Source organism: Bactrocera dorsalis, chromosome 2 (genome assembly GCF_023373825.1).
Source record: "Bactrocera dorsalis isolate Fly_Bdor chromosome 2, ASM2337382v1, whole genome shotgun sequence".
NCBI lineage: Eukaryota > Metazoa > Arthropoda > Insecta > Diptera > Tephritidae > Bactrocera > Bactrocera dorsalis.
Window position 1 is genome coordinate 103335294 of NC_064304.1, and position 23804 is coordinate 103359097.

The 23804-nt window shown below is 39.5% G+C and overlaps 2 protein-coding genes across 4 annotated transcripts in view; one reads left to right on the forward strand and one right to left on the reverse strand.

Moving 5' to 3' along the window:
- The window catches only part of LOC105232669 (cadherin-87A), a 146902-nt gene that overhangs the window by 117596 nt on the left and 5502 nt on the right, over positions 1-23804 (forward strand). For all 3 annotated transcript variants that reach the window (XM_049450550.1, XM_049450552.1, XM_049450551.1), the window contains 15 exons: positions 10009-10097; positions 10221-10567; positions 11536-11681; positions 11806-11920; positions 12200-12392; positions 14151-14263; positions 15250-16353; positions 16612-17120; positions 17325-17553; positions 19259-19480; positions 19547-19651; positions 21753-22352; positions 22432-22839; positions 22915-23105; positions 23188-23493. In XM_049450550.1, coding sequence (XP_049306507.1) covers positions 10019-10097; positions 10221-10567; positions 11536-11681; positions 11806-11920; positions 12200-12392; positions 14151-14263; positions 15250-16353; positions 16612-17120; positions 17325-17553; positions 19259-19480; positions 19547-19651; positions 21753-22352; positions 22432-22839; positions 22915-23105; positions 23188-23493 — 4667 coding nt within the window. In that variant the 5' untranslated portion in view covers positions 10009-10018. The remainder of the gene's footprint in view (positions 1-10008; positions 10098-10220; positions 10568-11535; positions 11682-11805; positions 11921-12199; positions 12393-14150; positions 14264-15249; positions 16354-16611; positions 17121-17324; positions 17554-19258; positions 19481-19546; positions 19652-21752; positions 22353-22431; positions 22840-22914; positions 23106-23187; positions 23494-23804) is intronic.
- LOC105232660 (uncharacterized) lies at positions 19744-21668 on the reverse strand. The gene is made up of 4 exons (XM_011214437.4): positions 21419-21668; positions 21228-21358; positions 19927-20127; positions 19744-19859 (listed from the first exon to the last, which is right to left on the reverse strand). The coding sequence occupies exons 1-4, from the start codon at positions 21557-21559 to the stop codon at positions 19748-19750; spliced, it is 585 nt and encodes a 194-aa protein (XP_011212739.1). The 5' UTR covers positions 21560-21668; the 3' UTR covers positions 19744-19747.

Consider the following 23804-nt stretch of genomic DNA (forward strand, 5'->3'; position numbering starts at 1 on the left):
CAGGTGTTCTGGAGTTTCAGGCTTCCTGCCTCAGAAATGGCAATTTGCGAAAGAAGCTAGGCTCATATTCTATGAGTGGTTCTCCAGCTTGCAGTGACCAGTGTGGAATATATCTTCAGGACAAGTAGCCTGATTTCGTTCCTAGGGAGGTTGAATACATAATTAAACCTGCTTAGGGTTTAGCCCCTCAATTGCAACTTGGCATGGCCCGTGCCTTGAAGTTGTTGCCAATACCTCTCTTTGCCTACTCCTTCTTCATCTCCTTTATAGTATGAGGAGCCAACGCTCCTTTGTGACCGATGATGAGGTGCACTTAGTTACGTTCCGCTTGGCTATTCGACCGTTCTCTACACTCCTGCACCAGTCGCGATTTGATCTCGTAGGCAGAGATTGCTTTAAGTGCCGCTTGAATATCGCTAAGTATAGTTATACGTTCATTGCGATAGTTGCGTTGGAGGTTTATCTCTATGCTTTGACTTATGGCAAAGACTTTTGTCTGAAATACTCGAAAAACTATGGAGAGTTTGACGCATGGTCCTGTGACTACAATACCAATTCCCTCCGACGTTTTCGAGCCGTCGGTGTACCACTTGATTGTACTTTCCCCAAGCAGTAGTTCGAGAGTGGAATCATTCCATTAAGCCTTGCTGTTAAGGGTAACCTTGAACTTCTTGGTGAAATTTACCCTTTTGGTAATGCTATCGCTTGGAAGAAGAGCCAATGGCATTACACCACTTAACTCTTTCATTAGCTGGGATGAGATTACCTTACGATACAATTTCCCAAAAAATTGTGCAGATCGGATTACTTTAGCATATAGCTGTCATACGAATTGAGCGATCCAAAGCAAGGTAAAGATCGTTTTATACCTTTCTGTCCTTAAAAATCCACCATTGAAGCTTCGCTGCAGCTGAAGTTTTTTTATTTTAATTTTGTTTCAGGCATATTCATTCCTTAGAATCACCGTCTATCGTAGAACAAAAATTTTGAACAATTTCAAGAACTACATAAATTCTACTCACAAGAATTTCTCCATGTGTGTGTATGAAAGTAACTATGTACAAATATTGATATATGATCCTTTAAATATATAAGATTCACTACATTAACTTTCCACTCATACACTTCAGTAGAGTTACAGTGCGTATGAGTAACCTAAGCATATCAAACATATTCATCGAAAAAGGGGGAAACTATTTACATTTCAATATTATATATCCAATCAAGTTCGGTGAGTATTCAATATTCATTTCATTATGCGCCAGCAATATGTTGTACGAGACTATAATACTCTTTGTTCGCATAACGGCGATTTGTAAAGGCCAAATATAGAATAATAGTGATGATGGTTATGTAATGCATCAAAGTAATGAGGATTAAGTTTGTAATGTATCAGTGTTCGTTGTGCCGTTCACTCATGTGTCTGCCTGTAGAACGGACAAGTAGAGTACAACTTTAGACAATTTGAAATGAAGCTTGGCTTGGTTGAGCGGCAGGCAATGTTGTGAAATGTGCAACGTTGAAATTCTAAAAAATTAAGATTGACGTCACTAATTATAATATTTACTTTGCTTTTTTAAGCAACTAAATAAAATCGTTGTGAAAATAAGTAATATTTAAGCGGTTATACTCGTATACAGTTAAAAGGCCAAAAAAGCGAATTTTTCAGATTTTTTTCTGAGAAAACTTTTAAATTTATTGTTGCAAAAATTTTACTCATATTATGGTACCTTTTAACTGTTTTTTAAGATTTAGTATTAGTAAAAATATTTATTTGAAAAGGAACTACAGCGAATCTCCGGGAGCTTCTCTCCAAAAAGACGTTTTCGGGTGACCACTATATCTCTGAACTGAATCCTCTGAAATTAAAAATCCAAACAGATTTCCTTAAAGTAATGTTAAATCTAGTAATTAATCGAAGGAATAAATAAAATAAATATTATTGACAAAATGGCGGTTTCTAAAAAAATCGATTTTTGACCAAAATTTGAGACTAATCGGTTTAGCCGTTTTCGAGTAATGTTGGTGACCGCCTTTGAAAACACCAATTAAAGTTTGGCCTTGTACTTCCAAGCACTCTGTAACTTCTTCTCTTCTTCTTCTTTGTTGGCATGGACACCGTTTCTTGTAACTTCGAAAATATTTACCGGAACGATATGAAATTTTCTGTGTATATTCTTAAATATATGTACATTAAGAAAATACAATAAAAGAAATCCATTTATAGAAATTTCTAACTGTATACATCCCCTTAATTAAATACCTCAATTATCAATTTGATGTTTAGAAATCCACCAACAGATTATTGAAAACTTTCCACAAGCAGCAGATTACCGCTAACATTTTTATTTTCAATTCATCAACATTCGTGCTTTTGTTTTTGTTGCCATAAACTATTACACATTTTGCGAAAATGCTCTAAAGTGTTCCCAACAGCACAAAGCAAACTATCGCAAATTATCTGCTCATGCACATAATAAGTGTATTCATGTATGTGTAAACTTGTAAGTGTATACTAACAACGAACATTAAAAACCTCATAATTCTGTACAAAACGCTTATGCACACGCACACACAGCAGCTCATAAATTTTCCTACTGGGTCTGATTGTATTACCACGAGTATTTGCATACAAATTTCTTTACGCACATCATAACGCGTCAGTCGCCAGTCGTTTAATCTCCTCTCGGCCATAGCGCAAAGTGGAAATATTCAGCGTGGATTTTGCTCACAGCGCTGCAAAAACAAAACAGAAATTGCTTATACGCCTGGGCATACTTAAAAGCTAGTGGTGTAGTGTGGCGTTTCTATGCGCATACAGACAGGCGCACATACACACACAGCTTCATACATATGTATACAGGAACACAAGTGTACACATACATATGTACATATGTATATGCCATGTACAACACACACATACAATGTATTTGGTGCGCGCGTAATTGTATTTTTGCGTTTGTTTTTCCTTCGCATTTTAGCTGATTTTAGTAATGTTTATCATGTTACCGGCTACGGTTTTTGCTGCACGCATTTTGTTGTTTTTGCCACTACTGACATACCCGCTAGGGGCTAGTGGAGAGTTTAGCTTTTGTTAAAAATTGTATTTGTTATTGTTGTTGTTGTGGTTATTGTTTTAGTTGTGCCTGTTGTTGTTGTTGTGAATGTTGTAGTTGTTGCTGTGACTGTTTTTGTTATTGTTTTCTACACTTCCATAGTACGCTAACAACTAATTGAATTTTCATTTTTTTATTTGAGGCTCGTAACACGCGGCACCAAAGCCGCTGGCGTTTACGAAGTTCGCGGAATCGCCGGAATGTGACATTTTACAATTCGGCATGTTGGCAGTTTAGCATATCTGTTTTACAATTTTGCGAATTGCTTTCACTCGCAGATTTCAAGCTGCAGCGTATGGAAATAGTGATAACGGTATTGTTAAAAAAATTGTGATATTTTCGCTGAATTTTCAAGCGAAATCAAATACGAGTTACTTTCGTTATGATATCAATAATCACAGTTAACTGTTAAAAAAAGAAGATTGAGGTATGTGGCTGCACTTTTTTTTTTGGATTTCAGGCGTTTTTTGGTTTAACATTTAATTTTTTAACATTTGACAGCTTAACATTTTGGAGAATGATAACTGTAATTTCTTCTTTAGTACAAAAAAGGGGACTTTTTTATATTTTGGTGAAACAGAAAGTATTTATTCTTGTTATTTCTTAATTGCATTTTGGAATGCATGGGCTTTAGTAACAATTTATTGTTGCTGTATTTTACAATTGGGTTACTCTTTACTCATCTTAACGGGTTATAAACACGTGCATGTCAGAAAACACGCGTTTTTCGTGTGCTTTTTTTTACTTGAGGTGGCGTTCTATGATTGCGGCCGTAAATAAAAAATTCAAAAAATTCAAAAACAGTATTAATCTGTACGAAAGTCGCTATCGCGCTATGGAGTTGTTTTTTTTTTTGAAATTCGACAAAATAGCGGCGGTTTGAACAAAAAGTTTCGAATTTGGCCCTTTTTCCGACAGTTTCTCGTAGAAAAAAATAGCAAGATATCAAAAAAAGCTTCCATAGCGCTATAGAGAATGACGTTAAAAATGGGAACTAAATACCTTCAAAACACTTCATTTGAGAATGGAAACCGTTTTGTAAAACGAGGCAGCTGTCTGGCTCCGTTCCACACTCTGTTACCTTTCTACAAGAAACGCTGTAGTGACCGTAATAATTTGAATTTCGACTTAAAAATTTGAGAAAATGTATACACATACATATGTATATACATACATACATATGTAAGTACGAGAAAAAAAAATTGAAATTTAAAAATTCACAAGTGGATGTAAACCCGTGAAGGTTAAGCCAGCTTAGGATTTTCAATAAATCTAATATTGTTTTTATTTTAAACTATATAAAATTGTTGTTTCGGCTTAGACTCACCTTTGCCATGATGTTCGACCGATTGATCGTGTGTTTCCGCGTCGTAAGCATAGATCCAAGACTCATCGCCAGTAATAATGCCTTTCATGACAAACTGGTAGTCGAAAAACATTATTTTACTGACATTAACGAGACGTTATTTTTCAAAAAAATTGTGTGATTTTGGAACCAATCGCGCTTTCACTTTTCTTTCGCCGAAATGATCTTTTAAAATGGTTTTCACTGATCCTTCCGATATTCCAACGATGCCAGTAAGATCTCTGACTGTTAATCGTCTTTTCCCAACCATCAATTCCTTTATTTTATTGACATCTTGTCCATCAGTTGATGCTGATGGCCGTTCTGGCCATGGTTCGTCGTCAATGTGCTCTTGATCCTCTTTGAATAATTTGTACCAATCAAAAACATTTGCTCGCGACAAGGCATTTTCTAACATTCTCAACCAGAAATTTGATTTCGCACACCAAATTTAATGGAACTTCTGTGTTGAATAATTTCATTTATCGTAAACATCGCCAATTACTTTTGATGGACTTCAAAAAGACAAGCGTATACTAAACCCTAATGATTATTTTGAAGTGTCATTTGGCATAGATATGACTGATAGTCATACAAACTTAGAAAAACTAATTTTTCGACGAATCGGATTTAGCGCGAATTTTAAATATAAAAGACTTACTATTTTTTGCCCACAATATTATGATCAGCATGATCGCTCTAAAATTTTGCATTTGTCCGTTTCTTACCAAGAAGCTGGCCATTTGCAGAAACCGCCGATATTGGACCACTATAACATACATATACATAGCTGCCTTACAAACTGAACTATCACAATCAAGTCTTTGTATGGAAATTTTTTATTTAACAAAATATCTTCACAAAATTTGGTATGTATCAATCCAACTACTACAATCCAAGGCAACGCTACAATCTCCGAATATATTGTTCAAATCGAACCACTATAAAATATAGCTGCCATACAAACTGACTAAAGAAAATCAAGATAAATATCTCCATAAAAGATCTGTTTCTTTATTAGTAACCTTTTTCCATTGGCTGGACGTTTTTCAAATTAAGTCATACATGTGGTTGCCACAAGAAAAGCTTTACTCTTTATTTATGCTACCATTTTCTTAATGAAATGGTTTGGACTCAAAATTGTTAATTTGAAAATAACACATCACTTCTTACCCTTATTCGTACACCTAAACAGAAAAAGCTGACAAGCTTCCGAAACAGCTTTGCTCTTCTGCGAAATAAACGATTTTTAAGCACTCAATATGCATATTTTAGATGATGTACTTGCTGAAACCAATTTCCTGGAAAACTACTGCGCGTTTTTCTTCTTTTTTTTACGAATTTCTGCAGTCAACATAAATGGAGGGGTGTGTATTGTAGCAAAGAACTTAAATGCAGATAAGCATAAAAAGCGGAAAACAGCTGCGAAGCAAAAATTTGTGGAAAAACGTCAAAAGCTAAAAGCATAAAACAACAGACAGCCAGCGCTTGTTGCATGCCACAATGCGCATATGGATGCCACATCAACACCACAGCCAGAGTGGGATGCCTTAATTGGCTGGGATGTTGGTGTTGGTGCTGTTGATGGCGGCAGCAGGGGGTTGAGGGCGCACTTGCTGATTGCCGCTGGCAGTAATGTTGATGTAAACATTACTTTTTGACACATGCAACACAACACGCGCTTCAAAAGCTGCCACACTCGACTTGACAACTGCAAGTGCGAGCTATTGCCACTACAACTCAACTGCCTCACCACCATGCGCACGCCTATCTCCTTGCCAACTCTGGCACTCATTTGCAGCCACTTTTTCTCCAACGCTTCACTGGTGTTATTTGTTGTTTTTGTTGTTGCAGCAGCTGTTGATCTTCACTCGCAGGAGCACAACAGCGCGCTGCATACTATCCTCAAGTGCATTTACACGCTTACTTGCTCGCAGGCGCCTTTCACGCTCCCTCTGCCTTCCAGCGCCGAACACCCGACACACTCGACCAAACAAGCACGAAGCTTTTTTCAACTGCCGCTACCAGTGTCGGCGCTTACAGTGTTGATGTTTTGATTTAAGTGCGTCAAAAGTTGACTTCCTGCCGTCGCTGTCATGCCGCTGATGAAGCTATTGCCACTGCTGCCACTGCTGTTGTTGTTATTTTTGCTATTATTGCAGCTAGCGGCGTTTGCATTCCGCGTTTTTGTGCCACGCGCAGCTGCTTTAACGATGCGGATGTTTTAGTTCGTTCGTCAGCCGTTTTATTTACGATTTTTTCCTCGCTGCCAATTTTGTTGTTGCTGCAGCATTTCTTTGCTTAGTCCTGCAATGCGGCAGCAGTAGCAGCTCACGCTAGTGTGGCTGTTGCGCTTATTGCTATTGTGTGCCGCAAGCGTGGCAATAAAGTCGGTGGGGTGCGGTGGGACGCGCCTTACTGGTTGACTAAAAACGAGCGAGTGCAATTGTGACGCTGCCTTTTTGTACGGTGGCATTAATTAGCGCGCACCCGCGCCCGCATCCGCATCCACAGGCAGTTCGCTTACTTAAAATCAGTAAAGCCGAAAAACTATTTTGCATTTTTTGCGAATATTTGTGTTGTGTTTGCTTTGCAAATTCGCGGCTCGCAAGGAGCAGCGTAAGCGCGCATAGGCGAAATGGCGTGCGAGATAGCAAGTGGGGCGCGTGTGTAAGTGTTAGTGGCGCCGCAAGCACTCCAGCGCACTCTCCCAATCTCTATTTCCCTCTCTCTCTCCCGCCTATCTCTCTCTCGCTCCCGCTTCCTCTGCGCGCACAAATTGCTGTAATTAATGTCGTGCAAAGTTGCGTGAACTTGGCTGCAATCAAGTGGCGCTGCTTGTTAAGTTTGCGGGGTGAGGTTTAAGTGGTTTTATGAATGTAAAAATTCAGTGGTTGCTGATGGCTTCGCGTGAAGTTCTTTGGCGCCAATGTGTGCGGTTTACGAGCAAACACTCAGCTCATGTGCGTGCATATTGGCTTATAAAGAAATGTGTGCATGTGTGAGTGTGTGAGTTTGCTTTAAATTTTAGTTGTTTCTGTTTTACTTTTTTTTTGCGGCTTGTTGACATTTTCCATTTACACACATTAACTTTTTAACTTTCGTAAAATTTTTGCTTAACAAAAATACATTAACCTTTTTCAAACTTTACTCGCAATGAGTAGTCACTTTCCAGGAAGACTCGATTTTTATTGAAACTATAAAGTTTAAAAATAAAAAAAAATACCAATATCAATGTAATGCATTGAAAAATCTCTACAATCATAAAGCGATAAGAATAAGTTATAGTATTACACATACAGCCGCGTTCATGAAAATAGGTTTTAACTATAAAATCGAAAAATAATAAAAAATTAAAATTATATATAGTAAACCTATTCGATTCACTAATATTTGGTTGTAAAGTCTGTATTTTTTGTTACATCCATAGACCGACGTTGCATGGGGTCTATTGGAACTGATCGCCTCACAAGGCTTTGAGCCGAAACGTTCAGAATGTTGTAAAACGCCTTCGGTGATAATTGTTTGTCGCAAAGAAGTATTTTTGATTGGTAAAAATTATTCAAAAAGGGTTGAGAACGTGTTGACGACGACCCACGTCAACGGCAATCAACTCGTCAAAAGGATAAAGGAATCAGTGCTTGAGAATCGACGATTAACAAACAGAGATCTTACTGGGATCTTTAGAATATCGGAAGGATCCGTGAAAACCATTTCGAAAGATCAATTGGTCTTAAGAAAAATTAATGTCCGATTGTTCCAAAATCACCAAATTTTTGCGAAAAATAGCGTCCGTCGTGTTAAAGCCTGTGAAACAATTTTTTCCGACTATCGGGATCTTATGAAACGTGTTATTACTGGCGATCAGTCTTGAATCCATTTATACAACCCGGAAGCAGACGATCAATCGGATATCGTGGCTAAGGTGAGCCGAAGCTGAAAAAACCACAACAAAGCAGGTCAAAAATCAAGATTGTATTGACAGTTTTCTTCGATTATCGAGGTGTGGTGCACTCCGAATTCCTTTCGACAGGTCAAACTGTCAACAAGGAATACCATTTGAGTGTTATGCGTCGTTGGCGTGAAGCTATTCGTAAAAAGAGGGATGGTCCGGCAACTGTTAGTTTTTGCACCACGATAATGCACCGTTGCATACTGCGACAATTCTTTGTGAGTTTTTCATCAAACCAGTTCAGAGTAAACAAAGAAAAAACTGGTTGGCATAGAGGTACGTTAGCCTCGCACATACACATAGAACATTTATACGAATGGATCGAAAATGGAAGACTGAGTTGGTGCGGGGATATACTGTCCAGAGTTACCCATAAGGCAACCTTTAAAGTTGCGGCACCACTGCAGTATATTATATTTTAAGCAGAGGTCTTTCCTATTGGGATAGCCACAGAAGTAGCAACTAATACATCAGCACGCAATTCCAAAATCAACATCTTGGCAGTTGACCTACATTAGTTAACCCAAGCATTGTCTTTACGACGATTTTGACAAGAGTATGGCGAGAAAGGTTTAATTTCGTTTTTGTGATTTTACAGAATGTAAAACTGCAAAGAAAATCTGCAAAGCAGTAGATCAAAAAAACACAAAGTTCCTTTTCAATCTTGGTAGAAAAGGAGGAGGTATGGGTCTGATAGATCTAGATGACTGCAGGAATTGTCAAGAGCAAGGCACCAAGGAATAAATTCGACATCTTTAATGGTACTTGTCCCGCACTAGCAAGGCAACGCTTCAAACATTTGGGGTCTCTTGGTATGAAACACTAGAAGAAGTTTCGTTCATGAGGGCTCTGAACCCATTGAAATTTTAAGTCAAGCGCGGGCATCCTTAGAACTGACTATTCCTCAAGACCTAAGTAAGGACATTCCATCTGACACCGCTAAGAACCAAAACTGGTCTATGCATGGTTCATGAGCCTACCAGACTAACTTAACCTAACTTAACCAATGTTTGCCGCATCATTTTGAAACCAACGCATAGTTACCAGCAGCCGTTAACCAAAATACTGTTTTTTCTGAAGGGTTTTTTGAAATCGTTGATATGCGTAGATCCCTCTATAGACTTATGTAATCTAAATTTATCGCACGGAGCTAGTGAGATTCTCCATTATCTCAATCTAAATGACAGAATCAGCAAATAGAGGATCTTTTGGATATCTGTAACCGCCAGAAACCCTGCATAACCAAAGGATCTAACTCCTTTTGGTTTGAAATTTTTTCGCTTTGGCTTTCTAAAGTTTTTCTCTGTTGACAACACATTTCTACTTCAATCTTTTCGAATTACCTCGATTATCGGCTTCACACTGCACTTATATGTTACATGCTGGACTTCATAAGGGATTAACGCTCCAGTGCTTACAGCATAAATAATTTCGTCATATAAATATATTAGAGCAAACCCTTGAAACAAATTTTATGACTTTTCTTAAATTTCAGTATTATCATTATACCAAGATATGTAATTCATATATAGTGTATTTCATTTAATATTTTACACAATGTTTAACCTAACTGTCACGTCCTCTTTTTTTTACAGCACCTACACCATGCCCAGACATAAATTGTTGCACACACACTATCAGCTGTTCGCGTTTGCGCTTATCAGCATTGTACCGTTAATCAGCTGTAAGTAGCATTTACACTGTGCACCATGAAACACGTCGCACTCATTTACCTTGATCACTCTTTTCGCTGTCGAAACTAATTACACTTTTTTATAACTCTTTATCACATTGTCTTCATTCGCAGCTGAAACAAATCGGCCGCCTGTCTTCACTCAAGTACTCAACAACATTGTATTGGAGGAGAATGCAGCTGTTGGCACAGTTGTCGCTCAATTGCAGGGCTACGATCCGGAGGGTAGTAATGTGACTTTTGGTGCCATCGGTTCGGAACACTTTGAAGTGGACCCCATAACGGGCGTTATAAAATTAATAAAACCTTTAGATCGCGAAGAAAAAGACAGTCTGCTGTTTTATGTCACGATACGTGATCGTGTCAATCCCGATGGCGAATCCGAACAGGATAATATCGTACAAGTGCCAATCACTATTATTGTGCTGGACGAAAATGATAATCCACCAGAATTTCAGAACGTAAGTTGTGCAGCTGGAGCATAATTCTTGATTAAAGGATATATTTTTATGGGGAAAGACTTCGTCTAACTAACTGAAAATTTCTTCTAAGATCCCGTAGTCCCAAACGCTATGACAAAACATCCCGCAATAGAAGCTCTTATGAAATTCGGTGTTGCTTGGAATATCGTTATCTAAAATATTCAGATTAGGACAACTATTCTAGAGAGTTTCACCTCAAATCAGTGAAATAGCCTCGCAAATTTTCAAAAGTTTTTGGTTTTTAATCAGGCTAGTAGAGATTTTCCAACATCGGAGTGCTCTCGGTAATTGAACGCCAGATTTTTTCTCCATCTTCTTGTTTGGCTCTAGAACTGTGTGTTTGGCAAAGTAACGTCATTTGTTCATCCCAAGTGCAGACTGGTCGCTATGCACTTGGTCATTTCATTGGTTGCGTAGGACCCTTGGTACCATTCTCCACCATGGGTGTCAAATCGAATGAGCTTTTCACTAGAACTCGACCTAACCAGTGCATTCGTTGGATTTTTATGCTCCTAAATATATCCGTCTCAACGTAGAGCTCATACAGTTCTTAGATGCTCATCGCTCACTCGAATGATTCCAAAGAGAAAACAGTTCTCTAGAACAGCAAGCGCTTGAACACCTGATCCCTAGTTACTTATAGACTACAGTTAGAGTATTATGGCCTATATTTTATAAACTTACAATTCTTAAGGCTTTTGTGGGAAAAATTTTTGTGAAGAGCTCTTGCGGACGTTTTCAAAGGCTTTACGGAGAACAGTTCTCTCAAATACTCTAAGAGTTAGTCTACTTTACGTCTCATTGTTTGTGGGAAATTTTTTTGTGAAAAGCTTACCGCATATTCTTACTACTTAACAACATTGGACGAAAACCCTGCACTCATTTGAGGCATTCCAATGAAATTCAATTGACCAAATACATATATTTTGCAATTCTCTTCCTCTCAGACGCCATACGAGACAGATGTGAACGAGGACGCCGCCATCGGCACAACCATCTTCAATCAAATACTCGTAACAGACCGCGATACCATCGGCGAGAGTCTCGACCTTAAATGTCTGCCGCAAGAACAGAGTCCAGAGGCGTGCAACAAGTAAGTATTTCGTACTAAAGAAAACATTACACACAAATGACTTTATGTCTTGTTTACTTTTAATAAAAATTCAACAATCACTTTGCACTACTTAAATGTCTTCTCATGTCGTCCGCACACACAGATTCCGTTTGGAGCCATTATCGCGTGAGCCAACCGTCTTAAAGGCGGCCGTTGTGCTGAATGACACGCTGAATTATAATCAACGCATGATTTATCACTTTCAAATTGAAGCGACGGTAAGTACCGAGAGGAAATGGGGAAAGGAAATGTTCGGTAGGCGGCTTAACATAGCGGGTGACTTTATACAATTACCAAATTGGCGACTTTTTAATAAGCAATTAAGTTGTTAACAACATTTCTCCTTTGCAACTACTCGGCACATCCCTTTGTGCTTGTCATTTTGACTTATCTGCTTATTTATCATTGTATTGCTTTGTTGTTGTTATTGCTTTTCTTTTTCTTTTACATTTATTTTCTGTGCAATTTCTTTACTTTTATGCTTCGGCCTTCGTTAGGATGGCGTACATAAATCACAAACGAATTTCGAAGTCCGTGTCAAGGATGTCCAGGATAAGCCGCCTGTATTTCAGGGCTCCTTGTCGGCGGTCATCGATGAGGATAGTCCCATTGGTACGTTGGTGCTGAAGGTGCAGGCGCGCGACGGCGACACAGGCGAACCGAGGAAAATCGTTTACGATTTGTTAACGAGTAAGTGCAATAATTAAGTTGATTAATGGCGGCGGCATTTTACGCAATTATCTGATAAGTTATTGAGCGCTGAAAGGGAGATTCATTACGAATACACACATACACGTAATGCAATAAAAGGATACAAGTGTACGAAACAATGCTCATTTATGAGCACAATTACTCTTTTATACATAAATTATTTGTCTACTTACATAACTGGCCGAAACAATAGATAGCCTGTGAAATTTGAAGATATTTTTTTGCAATTTAATAAATATCCGCAAGTCTTACTGACTATTATCACTTAAGTCTACTCAACTCCCCCTGACAGTTATTCAAATATAGGGTTTGCCTGGACAAGATGTTATGCTAGAGACTTAATATCGATGGAACGTTAAAGGTAGTTCTTGGTTGCTCGGCAGAGAAGTCAAAAAGGGTTTTGGTGTTTTTAAGTAGCGAGTAATTGGATCGTTATAAAGGTTCCCTACTTTTTTATAGAAAAAATTCAGAAAATTCAAATTTAATGAAACATGTTTATTATCATTCGAAAGAACATTCTTTGGCATTCATTTTTTGAAGATTATCTCTTTCAAATGTTGGCCGCGGCTACGTCTCTGATGGTCCATTTGTTGAGTCCAATTTTCGATGACTCGTTCGAGCATTTCGACTGGTAAGTGGCGAATGGCAAGCTTTTTTCGCGATGTTTTGCTCCAAGGTCTGAATCGAATCGCGATTGTCCGCACAGACTTTAGACTTTACATTTCTCCACAGAAAAAAGTATAATGGTGTGATATCACACGATCTTGGTGGCCAATCGACCGGCTCAAAACGTGAAATTATCTGCTCACCGAAAATGCTCACAATAAATCTGTTAATTAATGCGATGTGTAGGAAGTAGCACCGTCTTGTTGACGCCAAATGTCGCCAAGATAACGAACTTCAATTTCAGGCATCAAATAGTCGGTTAGCATGACGCGATAATGGTGGTCTTTGACGGTTACGTTCTCACCGGCATCATTTTTGAAGAACCATAGACCGATGATTTCACCGGCCCACAAACCATACCAAATTGTTATATTTTCTGGATGAAATGACAGCTCTAGAATTTCTTCAGATTGCTCTTCGTCCTAAATGCGGCAATTTTGTTTACATACAAACACGTCCGTCTTTCCGTTTCCTTCTATTCCTCTAAGACTGGACACCCAGATGATATTTACATGGTTTGCTATAAAGAGTCTAATTATTTTCTCCATGCATAACCTAACGCAATGAGACGTAGTATGGGCTCTACAAATAGCCTCAATTGTCGCTTGATTGTCCACTAGAAGATTAATGAACTTGCTGGTTAAAGCAGAAGCCCACTTGACATCTTCTGTTCTACCCACAACTTCGAACTAAATTACTTAATTGTAGTCAGTTAGTTTGCATATGGATTACCTTTTGCTCTGTCGGTGAATATATAGACTTCGCATTAAAATTGTCGACCACGGAACCATTGATCCATTCTTTTCTACCGGGGAATTAAAATGTTGTGTTGAATTCCTCATGGATATCTTTTTCTCAGACGCATTATTCAAACAAAAAATACATGCAGATCTCTGTATTCCTTTCATATATAATAGAAATGGTTATGTAGTTCCTGTATAAACTTTTTCTCAAAAGGTTTTGAGCCTCTACAGCTTGTATCTTTCCATTAAAATAATATGTATACATTTTTTTACTTAATTTCTCTAATATTTTTACTAAAATTCTAATTTTTGTTATTAACTTTTTTAGATCCTATGGACTATTTCTTACTAGATGAGAAAAGTGGTGAACTACGTACAGCCAAACCTTTAGATCGCGAAGCACTACCCGATAGCACCGGCCTGATAACACTCACTGTTAGGGTAAGTCGTATTTCTATAAATAGAAATATAAAATCAATCGATAATTGTGTTCGGAATATAAATAAGGAACACGAAGGTAAGTCCTTAGCTGTGATTCAAACAACTCTTTTATCTCGATGGTTCATGATGTCTCAAATCGAATATTACTGCTTTGTAGAGAATTCTGCAACCCTAAGCTTACCTATCGGCTATAACCGCGTAAGCAGTTTCTACGCCAGTAAAGAAGAAGCCTACCTATGACAGAATTATAGTGTTTGGTGCCAGAACTTGATATTGAATGCTACAAATGATAACTTATCTTAATAAATTTTATGTATTGAATTTCTGTGGTGATTGGGTTTCGCCAGAACTCACTGAACCCAAACGAAATTTATCAAAGTTAACTACATTAAGGCGATGAGGAAACACCTTGACACTTTTTCCTTGATTGTCCAGCTTTTGCTAGACTGAGCTTTTCTCAGGCATTTGGAATGCCATACCTTCTTTGAGTCGGAAGGATTGACTCGAAAAAATTTTTGAGAGTTCTTGATCTACACTACAAAGTGTTTGAAATCACAAAGGACAGGTGTTTCAACTGTCCCCGAGATCGCGAGAATCGACCCCGAACCTAAACCTAACCCATCTATTTATTCAAATTGACTCAGCCATTCACCAACACTATAGACGGGTTCCCACCATCGTCAGATCTTTGTACATAGCCGGAATAGAACCAGTTTTTATTAAGGCTTGTTTTTTCAAACCACTAACCCAAAAATATCGTGCAAAAAGTTAAACATGTGCTCAAAAGCAAAATTACTTTACTCAAAAAATATTTAGTCGCCTGAATATTTCAACGCCAATTTTCCCTCTTCTGAGCGAATGGTCCCTTTATGCTCGAGTAGAATCTCGAACGTAGTCACACGTCAAAATATTTGTCTGTCTTGAATTAAAATGGTTTCCAGCCACCTTTCTCACGCTCTCTTTCTTGTTTTATTTTATTATTTCAGGCCCGTGAACTCGTCAATGGCACCGCCAGCAGTGACGCACTGACGAGTACCACCGCTCAGGCCACCATAACCATACGTGATGTGAACGATTCACCACCTACCTTCAATAAGAAAGAATATGAAGTTTCACTGCAAGAGAACACAGCACCCGGTACGCCACTCGCGCTCGACATGAATGTGACAGATCATGATGTTGGCATCAATTCGAAATTCTCGTTACGCTTGGATGATGTATCCGGCGTATTTGAGGTGGAACCGAAGTATGTAAATGGTTTCTCACAAGTTAACATACGCGTCGGCAACGGCACACTGGACTATGAAAATCCCAATCAACGTAAATTTATTGTGCTCGTCATTGCCGAAGAGACAGACACGAAACCAAAATTATCCTCCACAGCCACCATTACCATAACCGTGTTGGATGCCAACGATAATAAGCCAATGTTCGAGCATGAATCATATTCGGCAAGCATATCGGAAGCGGCTGCACCCGGTCAATATGTTACCACCATCACAGCGAAAGATGTCGATTCGGGTCAATATGGTGATGCGGGTATACGTTATAGTCTATCGGGCACCGGTGCTGAACTCTTTCACGTCAATGAACAAACTGGTGTAATAACATTAGCCGATTGCCAAGCAACGGTGGCTGTCGGTGCAGATGGACGTGCTGGTCGGCAGCGACGTCAATTGCACACGCAAACCGATACGACAGATTACGCATCGCTCTTATCGCTCGCCAATATGGATAACTACAGTCAAATGCCATCGTCCGCCACAACATCGACGGAGGAGGAGGATAATGAACAGCCCAGTGCTGCACTTTTTAATGCGCTCGATATCAATACAGAACCAACGGTAGAGTATAAAGTCGTTACACAATCGGAAGCACGCAGCAGCATTAACGATGTCATTAGCGAAACAGCAGCTACAGCGCCAACAGCAGTGGTGCCCACCCATTTGCCGACAATGTTGGAAAACAGCGCAACAGCCACTGTCCGCCCCACAACGCCGACAAGCCAAGCTGAGATGGTCCGACGAGCTGAGGTGCCGCGTACGTGCCTTGACTATGAAACGGAGACCACGTACTTTCTGTCATACAAAGTGAGTGACGAGCTCAGCACGCGTTGTTGTTGCTGCTGCTGCTATTATTATGTTTATAGCGTTTTAATTTGTTGTTGCTATTGTTATTGTTGCCACGACTGACTTCCATACATACAAGTTGGGTTGCAAGTTTGTGGTTCTTATTTGAAATTCATTTGCAATTATGTGACTTCGATTTGAAATTTCAAGTTTGTCTTGTGAACGTATGCTTTGAATTTAATTTCGTTTTCACTTATTTCGCCCCATTCTTATGTGTAGGCAACCGACGACGGCGGTCAAGGCCAAACATCGGTGGTGCCGCTGCGTATTTCAGTAACCGATGCCAATGATTCGCCACCGGTATGTGAGAGTCCGTTGTATCGCGCCGCTGTTGATGAAGGTGCACACGTGTTCGATTCGCCGTTGGTGGTGAAGGCGCGCGATGCTGACACCATTTCGGACATAACCTATCGCATTATTGGTGATGAGCAAATCACAAGTGTTTTCGCCATCGATCGGCGTACGGGCCAGATAACGGTACGTCCGAATGCAACACTGGATGTGACTTACCTGAAGCGCGATTATTTGGTGTTCGCCGTCGAGGCGAATGATGGCGTTTTCACTACAAATTGTGGTGTGAATATAACGGTACGTGATGTGAATAATCATGCGCCGCGCTTCCTTGCCGCGGAATATTCGGCAGTGGTGGAGGAGAATTCGGAAATCGGCACCAGTGTCGAGAAGCTGCAAGCTGAGGATTTAGATTCGGGCATAAATGCGGAGATCAGGTGGGTAAACCGACGATATAACCGTAATCAAAATGTCTTAATGTGAAAGCAAGCAAGATTAAAGGCATAAACATTTAGATTTCTCTGTGGTACGTGCCTTCCAACCACTTAATGTTGTCGTCTATTCAAATTTTGTATGAATTTTATTTAATTAACCTTCAGCTTCAAGCATTCTGACTTTCATACTTTTCATTTCCATTGTAGATACCGCATTGAGCATGGCAGCTTCAATGATTTCCGCATTGATGAGCGTACCGGCGATGTTTTTGTTTCGCGCAAACTGGATTATGACCGTCGCAATACCTACCACATCGAAGTACTCGCAACCGATTTGGGTACCCCAAGTCTTTCGGGCACAACTACGTTAACTGTAAACATAAACAACAGCAACGATAAAGATCCATACTTCACTCCGGCAACGCAGCATGCGGAGGTGAGTAGTTGGTTATGGAGATTTATATAGGAAATCAATCGATTGAGTGGGCTTTAAATGGACCAAAGAGAGAAGGGTGTCAGAAGAATAGGCTTGGCAGGACATATACTTGATATGTTAGGGTCTATTCTGGTTAAGTAGCAGTTTAACCTACTACAGCGTCCAGAACGAAGCTGCTCGAGGGTCACTCTCGTTTCTCGCGGCAACTTGAACTCTTCGCCTGCAATGGGTGGTGGTTTGACTCCTAGTACTCATTAATTAGAGAGAGTCGGTGAAAATATTAATGGCTCCACTGTGAATGGCGGTTAGTGCTTGTTGGAAGTTAGTTGCGTTTGAAGTCTGGGCAGGGTATTGTTTGATGTCGTCGACGTAGTTGAGGAATGACACCTTGATGCTGCTAGAAAATCCGCTTAAAGCAGGTGACTGCAGGGATGATTTATGCGAAAGCAACCCAGCAGGAATTGCTTGGAGAGGGATTCATTATGCTCCTTAACTGGGAGCATATGGGCCTCACTATGCAGGTGTTCGATGCGAGACATGTTGGCGCGGCGTAGTTAAGGACCGGCCGGATGATTGCCTTGTAGGTGGCCGACTAGCGATATGAGGATTTTGTTGCGGCTCTGTACTTTGGCAATAATCGCGGTTGTATAAGAAGTGAAGAAGTGCAGACTGTAGAAAGTCTCACCTAAAAATTTAGTGTTATTAACAGTCGCAATCTTAACGCCATCGACTGCAATATTAAGGTCAAGTCTGTACACCTTCGTCCAGTTTGTGAATATGGTCGCTGCGGATTTAATGTGGGAGAATGTTAAATTCCGTGCAGCGAGGAAGTGAGAAAGGTCGCAGAGATAGTCGTTTTCTCTTAAAGAAGGTGATCGTCAGCTCTTACCTAATGTTTACGGGGTTCCGCTTTCTGTAAAAATGCGTCTGCGTGTGGGCCAAATGAATTCATTGTTCATGGTTAGGTGTAAACCCTATAATTAAGTTAATATCTGAGGGTTAAGGTATTCTCATCGTCAGGTATTCTCATCATCAGGTTCGCATTATGTCGCGTGTCGCCTAGGCCGGGTCGATAAGTCTGTGCCAGTTGTCTCTGCATTATGCCATGACGACGCCAGTTAGTGATTTCAAGTTCCCCCAGATCTGCTTCCACTTGATCCTTCTTTCTAAGTTTGCGTCGTCCTTTACTTCGTCGGCCGCCAGGGACACCACATTGTAAATGTCTATATCACCAATAAACTTAATAGCTCACCATTCCATCGAATACGGCACTCCCCTTCGCCATGAGGGGTCAATAATTCTTTGATAAACTGCTCATCGCTGTTCGTCATTGTCCTTTCTTCCAGACCATACAGAAGTATGAGTATTACAAGTATGAGTGACTTATAAAGCATTAATTTTGTTTTGTGAAAACGGCTCTACTTTTCGATTGCCTGCTAAGCATGGGATGATAGCAGCTATTGACAATAGTTATGATTCTAACTCTCTGATTCCGGTTGCTAATTACATTTCTAACCGCTTATTTCCTTCACGGACTGGGCAAAGGCTCCAAGTTTTTTGATCAACCAAAATTTCACACTCGTGCAATTCTTGACGCGAGAACTGCCCTGTACTTTGCTAACTTTTTTCTTTTATTCCTATTAGTTTTTTTATTATATATTTCTAATTATTATTTATTTTCTTATACTTCATGTACATTCTCTAGATTCCCGAGGATGCACCTGTTGGCACTTTAGTTCATACTCTCATCGCACTCGATCCAGATGTGCCCACTTACAGCGCTCTCGAATTCGCCGGCACAGATGTTGTCGCCATCGATAAGGATGGCAAAGAGGTGCCAAATAGTGAACAGTTCAAAGAATACTTCACCATAAATCGCAAGGGGCAAGTGATCGTAAATAAGGCGCTGGATCGCGATCTCTTTGCGGTAATGCAATGAATTAATATTCGAGAATTTTTATAATACTGTGGCTTTATTTTTTATTCCATTCAGGTCATACGAATTAGCGTACTTGTTACGGACAGCACGGCGCCCACTGTGCAACAAGGACGTGGTTTGCTTAACATACAAATTACCGATGTCAACAAAACACCACCGGTAAGTCAAATAACCTGAATTTGGAGGCTTAACAGTTTATCAGTTTTTGATTTTTAATTTTTGCTCTTTTTAAATCTTTCATCTGCGTGCTCCCTTTTAAATGAAACTTTCTTTTTTCAAAAATAATTCCTTTTCATCTGCTGCAATATCCGAATCAGTTTCCTCTATATGATACATAAGACTTTGATGTAGATCCGTGTACATGTTACTAGAAATAATTGTTGTTGTAATAGAAATATCCATATATAAGGGCATATATTTTGCTGATAACTTACAGCGCCGCTATGCCAACGGTTATTTGTATTATATTTTTCGCCACGAATATGCTGAATAGCGGTATTTTGCATGGCAAGCAGTAGCGTACCGTTATACCACCGATTATTACCTCTAAAGTGGTGAATATTATATTCTCCACGAATTGCGCGTAAATTGATGGAACTAAAAGATCGCCAAAATCCTCCGCCAAAATGGGAAATCTATGCAATGAAATACATATATGACATTAGGGAGTTATAGAAATCTATGCAAAATTATAGGAATCTATGCAAACAAGTATCTATCATTAAGGGGTTATGGAACAATTGTTACAGAGTTATGAATCGCTAGTGATTTTCTATCGCATGAATAGCCAGCTCATTTACTACATATAGGATCTGAGTGTGTTGTTGAAATTTCGCGTAATATCTGTACTTCCCTGTGAGAAAATTAGGTACGAAATATCGATGAAGATCATTCAAGTTCTAGTTTTCTTCTTCTTGAATACAAGAAAAAAGTGGGATGTTGTATAGAATAGCTGGTATTTATATCACCCACCGAATACTTCCGCTTGGGTATGAGATTTTAAAGAGATGGCTCCAAAACGCTTCTGCTGAAAGAAGATTTGGATACACAGCCTAGTTGATAGATATCTTATGGACGCTGTTTCCACAGCTGGGCAGTCGTAGAAGATAAAGGGGATATTTCTTAAAAAAACACTCCAAAAATGATTTTTTTAAGAAATGATGATGCGTTAAGAGATCGATGGGGTATTTGAGGTGTGGTGATTACGAATTTCAGTTCAAATAATTTCCATCATGTACAGCTATTTTTGTCATTTTAGTAAGTGGTGGTGGTTTGATCCCTAATCCCTTAACTACAATACAGATAAATTTATTTACTAGGAAACTTTTGCTATCAATTTCGGTTTTAAATACATAAAATTAGGAAAAAACAGCCTCTAACATCGAAGTCACAAAATGATTAATAATTATTAGAAACTGCAGATATCGGACCATTATAACATATAACTGTCATACAAAATGAACTATCAAAAACAAGTTCTGCTATGGAAAACATTTTTATTTCACCAGATATCTGAATTAAATTTGGCATGGCTTATTGTCCAGGGCAACGCTATAATCTCCGAACAAATTGTTCAGATCGGTCCACTATAACATATAGCTGCCATACAGACTGAACTATCAAAATCCAAGTTCTTTTATGATTTTTTTTATTTGTGAAGGATATTAGCTTCGGTTCAGCCGATATTAAAGTTTTTTCTGTTTTTAACTGCAATTGCATAGACACATATACTCACAATGCGATGATGTTGGCCGCAAGCCCCACATAACCAAAAACAAATTTCGCTAAAATGATCACTGATACAAATATGATGTGCAAATGCAATAATAAAGTATTGCAACAGGAATTTTCAAGTGCTTTATTAATCTGCAAACAAAAAATATATACAAAAATTATCATAATAAACTTCCGGCCAAATACACTCACGGTGCGCAGATCCAAGCCCAGTTTACGCGGACTTAATGTGGCCGCTTTATACAATATAGTGAAAACGTTGACGAATAAGATTTTGAATTTTCCATATGGTATATCCGATGCTTCAATTGCCGGTATAATAACGGAGTTCATGCTTTGTACAGATTTTGTTTGAAATTGAAATAAAATAATAATAATTTTGTAATAGAATTTTTTATTTTATTTTGGTTTCTTTTTTCACTTTGACACAAAGCACAAAACTACAGTCTTGTGTTGTGTGCATTTATTATATAACATTTGTAAAATAAACTTTAATTTGTAATTAAATATAAATTTAAATTTCCAGAAATTCAATCCACCATGGACTGCCGAAAACCCTGTAATCAAGCTACAAATGACCGAGGAGCAACCAATCGGCTCAGTTTTGGCAACACTACAAGCTTATGACGATGACTCCACTATTGGTGAATACAACATAACACCAAATGCATATTTCACCATCAACAAGACGACCGGTGTGATCACCTCAACAGCGCGCATTGACTATGAAACACTGAAAGAGGTGAAATTCATTGGCACAGTAAGCGATACCGGTGTGCCGTCACTCACATCGACCGCTGAAGTCACCGTCGATATCATCAATTTGAACGACAACGAGCCACACTTTAGCCAATCCGAGTATCACTTCAATGTGACGGAGAATTCACCGCGCGGCACAGTCGCCGGCAAAGTGGAGGCCTTCGATGCTGATGTTGGCACCTTCGGCGAGATAACATATACGCTAATTGGCGAGTATAATAAGTATTTCAGCATTGATGCATACACCGGCAGCATAATGGTGGCCGACGCAACGATACTCGATCGTGAGAAGATCAGCGAGATCACATTGACGGCGGTGGCGCAGGACAAAGCGCCGACTACGGTGCAGAAATCGGCAACAGCGGCAGTAAGGACATACATCATATAATATTTATAAATATTTTCTGTATTTATGTAATGCATTTTTGTTGCTATGTTCATTGCAGATACACATCAACGTGCTGGATGTCAATGATAATGCGCCGATTTTCACACAAACTCAATACACCACAACGCTGGCCGAGAATGCCGCCGTTAGTCCACCCGCTGCATTGCTACAAGTGAAAGCGCTCGATGCGGATGAGGGTATATTCGGCGATGTGCGCTATTTCATCGCCGATGGCAATGAGCAAGGACTCTTCCGGCTGGACGCGCAAACCGGCATTATCTATCCAGCGCAAAGCTTGAGCGGCAAGAAGGGCGTGTATGCATTGGAAGTTGTCGCACGTGATACACAGGGTTCGGGTACAATGGAGAGCCGCACGCGAGTGCTGATCACAGTAATGGGTGTGAATCATTATCGCCCGGTATTCGTGATACCAGCGCTGTCGAATGCCACCATCGAGATACCCGGTGTAAGTGTAGATTTTTTGTTTTAATATATGCATGTCCTTACATTACATACTCTTCCTCTTCTTGTTTGTTTTTAGGATATTGTGCAACAAGATTATCTGCTGATAACCGTTAAGGCTACCGACAATGACACCGATGAGAATGGCGTGCTTTCCTATCATCTACAAGTGAACAATGAGAATGTGCAGGAGACCGATGAGTTCCGCATCGATGCAGCAACCGGTGAATTGCGCACGAAGCGCGAGTTGAATCGCAAGGAACGCGCAAAGTGCGTAAATGCGTGTTTTGAATCTACTCTTCGTTCTCCTATTAAATTTTTTATTAATTTTTATTCCAATTTTTACACTCAGCTATGACATAATTTTGGTGGCTCGTGATGCTGGCAATCCCACGCCATTTGAAACATTACGCTTCCTTAGCATTAGCATTGTTGACGCTAATGAAAATCGTCCTGAATTTCCGGATGCTGCAAATCCTTATAAAATCTCGATCAAGGAGAATAGTGGACGCGATGTCAAGATTGGACGCATACAGGCTACGGCGCGTAGCAAACACAATAGGGATGTCTATTACTATTTGTTGTTGGGCAATGAAGATAATGCTTTTGTTGTGGATAAAACAACTGGTGATATTTACACGAACAAGAGTTTGGACAGGTGAGTCACAACTTTTTTACTCTTGCAACATATTGTTACAAAATATAACGGATTTTGTGCACCTAACGGTTGTTTGTAACACTTAAAACTAATCGAGATAGATATCGTTTTGTATTTATATATGTACATATGTAAATAATCCGGATGAAGAGACGAGTTGAATTCCGAGTGAATGTTTGTCTGTCCGTCTCCGTCCGTCCGTCTGTACAAACTGTAACTTTGTTAAAAATTGAGATATCGGACGTAGTCGGACCAAGTCACTCTTTCAAGCCTCTTTCTGGTGGTCAAACGGCTTCAAATCTTGCGTCCAT